The 7,110-nt window shown below is 36.9% G+C and overlaps 1 protein-coding gene across 2 annotated transcripts; it reads right to left on the bottom strand.

The window, feature by feature from the left end:
* Positions 1–57: 57 nt before the first annotated feature.
* On the bottom strand, positions 58–6,670 carry LOC132132670 (small glutamine-rich tetratricopeptide repeat-containing protein beta-like). Of its 2 annotated transcripts, none has more exons than XM_059545135.1 (11): positions 6,537–6,670; positions 5,791–5,905; positions 4,822–4,925; positions 4,414–4,712; positions 4,229–4,333; positions 3,151–3,289; positions 2,903–2,965; positions 1,974–2,011; positions 1,456–1,539; positions 1,182–1,302; positions 58–778 (listed from the first exon to the last, which is right to left on the bottom strand). In XM_059545135.1, exons 2-10 carry the CDS (start codon positions 5,888–5,890, stop codon positions 1,191–1,193), a joined length of 1,044 nt encoding a protein of 347 aa, XP_059401118.1. In that variant the 5' UTR covers positions 5,891–5,905; positions 6,537–6,670; the 3' UTR covers positions 58–778; positions 1,182–1,190. The 2 variants fall into 2 exon arrangements, with proteins under 2 accessions (XP_059401118.1, XP_059401119.1); XM_059545136.1 differs by having other exon boundaries at positions 58–782.
* Between the last annotated feature and the right edge of the window lie 440 nt (positions 6,671–7,110).

The following is a 7,110-nucleotide window of genomic DNA, read 5'->3' on the forward strand; positions in this document are numbered from 1 at the left end:
ATGTAGTGTGTTTTCTATACAATAACTAGATATCATGTTTTGTCACAAAGGACACTGTTTCAAGACCCATTTATTAACATTATTTTTTGACAAAAACATTATACTGGTCTGTTTTCTAAGCATATTACAGAAGCTTCAATCACTCATCTGACTGCAAGTGTCAGATTATGGAGCATGCAAAAGAAAACTGCACACAGTGAGATTATGAATATGCTTATTATAGCAATACTTTGCTGTCATTACCGATGAATCAAACGACTAAACAAACAGGACTGGTGAAGCAGCTGATATAGTGAATATTACACATAAACGTCTCTTGTTCCTAAAACGAACAGAATATATAACAAAAAATAATCAGAGAATGAGTTAAAGGGATAGTTCACTCAAAAACGACAATTCTGTCATCATTTACTCGCCCTCACGAAGTTACTACCAACACTGAATTGTCATTTTAGGACTGAACCATCCCTAAAAATGTAATTAGATATTAATAATAGGCACAAAAATAAAATCAATCAATCATTCGTTTAGTAAAATAAACTCAACTCTGATGTGTCATTACCAGCTACATTCATAAAGAGAGGACTGAAACATTATCTACACACACAAACACAAAGAAACCTGACTTGGGTATAAAGATAACGTTCTCTGTGTATAAGGTGATTGATTCCTCCATATAAAGTGCCATGTCCTCTATCTTGGGTCGGAGTAGAATAGAAGAAATGATTTAAACGATTGCACCTGCGACTCTTCTCCTGCCCTCCTTCAGTTCTTCATCCTGTCTAGACCCGAAGACAGAGATTCACAGTTTTCCTAATTCTGCAGAATAAACGGTTGCATAAACACCAAAATCCTGACCATTAAATATATTTACAGTGTGATGGTCAACCCAGGCTCACTGGAAAAACGCTGGTGGTGATATTTCTGCAAAATGATATTGCATGGCTTTTTAGTGTTCAGATCAACTAGAAACTGCTGCAGTGAATTGTATGTATAGTTATGTTTTTGGAGTTTCGCAGAACAGTATAGGTATAGGCATATTTTTACAATAACCCTGGGTTGGAAACGTCACAAGCTGTATTCGACATGAGCAGCACAGCTCTTAACAAGTGTGTTTACTCCCACTAGGACTGCATGTGAGTCTATAGATGTTAAAGCAGGATGAGTGTGTCGTCTCAGACCTGCTGGGATCAGGACTGTTCCTCTGCGCTGCCGCTGAACGAGCGACTCCGGATGTGGTTCCTCAGCTGTTCGATCAGCTCTGGATTCTGCTGCTGGATCTGCTGCGCGAACTGCTGTCCACTGAGAGAAACACGGACACATCTCAAACCATGAGTCCTAGATTATGTGGCACGTCGAAACATCAGGCTATGTTTGTAATTCTGCTTGGTGCTGCAGTCTATTACTTGTTGAACACGTGTCAAGTCAATCAAAGGTCAAAGAGAAGATGCTCACGCTTCGATGAGACTGGATATGTCAGATAATCCCCCGACTCCGGCCGCAGGTCCCCCCACTGCGTTAGACATCATGCCCGACATGCTGGTTTAGGACATCAACCACACTGTGTCATGAGGGGTTTACAAATATAGTGTGTGTGTGTGACCTATGTTAAGAGTTATCCGTTGTAATATTAGCTGGTTAAACAAGATAGTTCATCAAAAAAAATACTAACTTTCAGTGATTAAACAGAAGCTCAGCTGTGTGTGCTTGATGCATGAAAAAAAAAACCAAGGTAATTTGTTCTCCACTTTAAGCAAGTACAGTTGAGTTCTGTTGAACGTATTTGATTTGCTTCATGTATGTGAATAAAAGCTTTAAACTCTTGGATTAATCTTCTCTTTTCATGTGGATTACTTTTATCATGTTCTTCTGAATTTGAGTAAATTCCAGAAATGACAGAAATTCCATTTTTGGATGAATTATCCCGCTAAATGGAAAGGTACACCACAAATGTGCGTCTAATGTCAACTCACAGTTGTTGCACCTGTTGGTTTTGCATCACACTGGCAGCCTATAGAGAAAAGAGAAAGTGGGTATGAACATCAAATTTAAAATAATTTTGTGTTTTTAAGTCTGTTTCTGTTAGCTTAAAAACCATCCAAATAAACATTTAGCTGATATACACTAACATACAAAAGATAGTTTTTTTTTAAAGAAATGAAAATGTACAGCCTTTTATTCAGCATTCTGCTATTCCCATAAATTAATACTAGCCTAATGCATACTGTATCGAATATTTACACTATATACTGTATACTGCCTACAGTTTTCTAAAATAATGATATGCATTATGCAATGATAAACACTTTTCAGTTATCACCACAAAAATACAAATAATTCATAAGTCATTTTATCAATACAATTTTGCATTGAAAAAGTCTTAAATCTCGGCAGTTTGATTACGTAAATAGTTGGTCAAAAAAGAACAAAAATGATGATTGGTTCGTCTGGTTTAACAGTCAAATTAGAAACAGAAGTTCATTTCGAAAGCTTTGCATTATGGGACACAGTATTCTGCACAGTATTCATCCTGCATATTTAGGTGAATGTAGAAGATCATCCATGCATACAGAAAAAAAAGGCATGGTGTGCACAGTAAACACGCTATATGCTGGTACTGCATGGAAGTATGCTGCTCCTAACCTCTAAACCATGAAGCACTTATACCAACTTTAGACTTTGTGCATTTAGGTCTTAAAATTGTGCGAGTTCTTTTTATGAATGTGTCCCAATTTCTAAAGTGCTGCAGTGTGCTAGAAACCACACGCTCACCCTCAGGCCTCCAGCCGTCTGGCCCTTTAACTCATTCCAGACAGATTTAAGAGGGCTCGCAGGGGCGATTTACGACCCTTTTCATAAATACTATTAACAGAGAAATGTGAAACCACCCACTTGCGCATACCATGCTAATGAAAGCGGGGTTATTGATGAGGCTGGCCATGTCAAAGCCCAGTCCTGTGGCCGTCTGCGAGAACACAACATACACAAGCTAACGTTAGGAGTCAGAACTGGCTAGCTCTCATATTTAATTACTCAACTGGGACACTCAATATACACTCATAAAACACAAAGATAGACTGATGTTCTTAATGGGATGGATCAAATGTTACAGTGATGATCTATATTTCCTCTGCAGCTTCTTCTACTCACAGGGCTGGAAGCCTCTCTTTGTTTTTGCTCTGCTATCTTCAGGTTGGATTTGTACGTGTCGTTTTCAGGATCTAACACCAGAGCTTTGTTAAAATAAGAGATCGCCTCGGGATACTTGCTCATGGAAGTCAGTGCCAATCTAGAACCATGAAGAGATGAAAGACAGAAGAACATCTTTTGTAAAATTCATATCTGTGATATACAGTGGGAGGAATATTTTAGAATCACTTTTATAACTTGATTGGCATGTACTAATTATGATTCTAATTTTGATTCGTTTGATCATTTTTAATGATTCCATGAATGAATCTTAGTACTTTTGAGGAAGCGCCCGCTCCTTTATAATTGTTCCTAACTGGAAGCTAAACAACAATACTAAAGGAAAAGTACAGTCACAACGAGATGAGATTGATTCATGAAATGGTTTTTTAAAGTTTGCTGTTGCTATTTCTGGCACCCAGTTTTTCTTATATATCACATTCTATACATATTCTATTAATAGTGTTGTTGATGCAGATCTTCAAGAACAAAACCAAATATTATTAAAAAAAACAATAATAATTCATTTGAAGTCTTTTGAAAATGAAACTTTTTCTGAACATAAATTTAATTTACTTTATGGGACAAATAATACTTATAAATGAATCCTAAAACATTGCATGGCTTTTTAAAATCATATGAATTCAACAAATAATGAAAAGACAGTTATCAGTACATTTAGTATTATTTATATTCTAGTATTAGTGAATTAACTTTTATCTTCATTTATTTTTCACTTTTCATTTTAAGTATGTTTTCTTTTTTGGATTTCGATTCAGCTGTAAAATATTTTCATTTCACTTTTAGTTTTAGTCCTTTTAAAGCTAAAGCTTATTTTAAGTGATAATTTTATTATATCTATTTTTTTGTTATACTGCTTTTATAGTTAGTTGCCATTGCAATGCTTTTTAAAGTTTATGTTTTTCATCTACTATTTACATTTTATTTCATTTCAGCTTTATTTCAAATTCATGCAAACTATTTTAAGTCGTTTTAGTTAACAAAAACAACACAGACAGTTATTGCACAGTAATCTCACCCCATTCTGCCATAGGCTTTGCTGTACGCCGGGTCGATGGCGATGGCTCGCTCACAGTCCCCCGTAGCCTCGGTGTAGTGTCCCAGTTTACTGTGAGCCGCGGCCCTGAGAGAAGAACAATCCCAGCCGTTAACACCCGACATATTAACACACGTCTACGACTGACACACTCTCAACGCATTCACCTGTTACAGTAATACACCGCATTTCTCTGGTCCAGCTCGATGGCTTTTGTGTAACAGTCCAGAGCACTGCTGTAATTCTCCTCTTTCATGTGGTTGTTCCCTGACAGAGACAGACGAAGGCATTTGATGCACAGAGCATAATTACAATGGCGAATGTGATGACAGATGCCTTGTTTTCTATTTGAATTGACTGTGAAAGTGTTTAAGGAAAAGTGTGACGTGCCCTCATTTTTCAGCTGCTCCGCTCTCTCGATGTCCTCTGGAGATGGAAACGTCTCGGGTAGTGCAACGATATCATTCTGTTGAACAACAGTTCGAAATCTTGCTTGCTGTATAATATGCTGAATTATACCAACAGTAATCAGCATAATGAAAGATCACAGGTTGATGTGTAATCAGTGCAGTTACTTTGAGGAGGGAGTTGAGGAATATCTCTCTCAGCGGCTGAGGGGCGGCAAGATGGTAGTCTCTGGAGCTGATCTTGAAGGTGGTCTCCAGACACTGGACTGCAACTGTAAATAAAGGAGAATAATGTAATCATATTTTCAATGAGTGTTCAGTAGCAGGCGTTCTATCCAGAGAGCAGGGCAGCTCATGCTCAAAACAATGTATGGAAACGTTGTGTTGTGATGTCATTTCTCACAAACGGTTTTGTCACTAATAAACTGATATCTAAGTAAGTTGTATATATGCTGTATAAGTCGCTTTGGGAAAAAGCGTCTACTAAATGACTTAATGTAAATGTAATATCTAAAGTTAGTGTACTTGGTGCAGGGTCAGTGAAGAGCATGTTTCAGACGAAATATTAGACATTTGATGTGTAATAACAGATTAATATTACTTAATATATAGCCATTTCCAATCAAACTGTACTTTTGTTAAATTATGCAAAAAAATGACATTTGTTTATTTCATAATGCTACCTATGAAAGTATACTAGTACTTCATTAGTTCACTTTATTACAAAAAAATATATTTTAGATTTCATTTACATCACAAAAATGTGAAAATATTACAGGATGCTCCTGTAACGCATGTTCATACAGTTTTAGACAATGCTGGTAGATGAATAAAATAAACTAGTGGGCATGTGTGTGGGATACATCTTTACATGTAATTTATTTATTACTTCTATTGTTTCTTAAAATTTGGTTCAATTGTACTGAATTTATGATAAACTCACATATAATGTCATTTCTCTTGAAACTTTTCAGGTATGTAATGTATTTAAATGTATAAGTAATCACATATTTGTAATGATGAAGTTACAGTTTTGTATATTTGTACGTTAACTTTACTATATTAACTTTAGATGCTAATAACACACTAAAGTGAAGGGTGTGGCGTCACGTGTGGTGATTTCTGACACTGACGCACCTTCCAGACTCTCCTGTTCATCTGAATTCAGCGAGCCACAATGAGTCTGATCTCTCAGGAACTGGACGATAGAATACGCCAAGCGCTTTTCCACTGCCATTTTGTCTGAGAGATCCTGGAAAAGATCATTTTTTAACTGAATCAGGCAACCGGCATTACTGATACTGTATATACATTACTCTATAGATTTCAAATTCCAAGCACATTTATACACTTCATGCTGCATGTTGTTGCAGGGGATAGTTACATAACATTCACCTATCAATTATTTGATAAACTTCTGCTTATTATTAAAGCGGTCACAATCTGAAACAGAAAACTGTTCTGGGACACATTGCAGAGTACATAAAATAGTATCATGCACCTGTAATACACACACAGTCTGTTATTCATGTCCTTACATAACAACAGCCAGAACACATGATGCAGTTATGATGTAATGCTCACACAAGAATCTGAATTTGATCTACAATGTAAACTATGATTTAATCTCGTGTAATTGGGACAATAAGCCCGGTAAGTGTAGATGAGCAGTATCACAGATGGATCATGTTTACATCGGGTTGCACAGAAGAGATTGCAGAAGGATGAGCAATGGCTGAAGACAGTCGCAGTTTAATTATCGGACAGATCAGAAAGAATCCTTTGCGTGCTCTTCAAGAGCCCCGCATCTCACATCGAGCGGAAAATATCAATAACATCAATATATAGTCTTGTGGATGCTGTGCGCGCCCCCGCCCACCTACCTGGAGAAAGTGCCCGCAGCGCTCGTTCCAGCCACATGAACTCTCGCGGAGACTGATGCGCGTGCGCCGCCGCGCCGGAAATGGCTCTGTTCATGGACTACAAAGATTTTATGAATTTTATGAACTCGAATAGTTCTACTATCTAAAGGCGTTAATACATATATGATTTATCTTGTTTTTTGTTACAGCCCTGCTAAAAAAATTAATAAAAATAAACGCTAAAACCAGCCTCAGCTGGTTGGCTGGTTTTAGCTAGTTTCAGCTTGCTCATAACTGATTTTAGAGGGCTTTTGGCCACTTCTACATACAGCTTAAACCAGCTAAAGACCAGCCAACCTGTTTAAGCTGGGGCAGGTTTCAGCAGGGAGGGTTACGAACCACAAATCAAACTACATTTAAAATAAATAATAAATAAATGTAAAAATTGTGGCTAAATTATTTTAATAGCATGAAACGTTTAATGAAAACCCCGTCTTTTGTTGTTTATGTGATATACGTGCAAAATAAAATAACAATCATGCAACTGCTACTCGTTTAATATTCATAAGCTAATCTTTCACCGCGTTCAGTAATT

Source organism: Carassius carassius, chromosome 49, assembly GCF_963082965.1.
Source record: "Carassius carassius chromosome 49, fCarCar2.1, whole genome shotgun sequence".
NCBI classification, from domain to species: domain Eukaryota; kingdom Metazoa; phylum Chordata; class Actinopteri; order Cypriniformes; family Cyprinidae; genus Carassius; species Carassius carassius.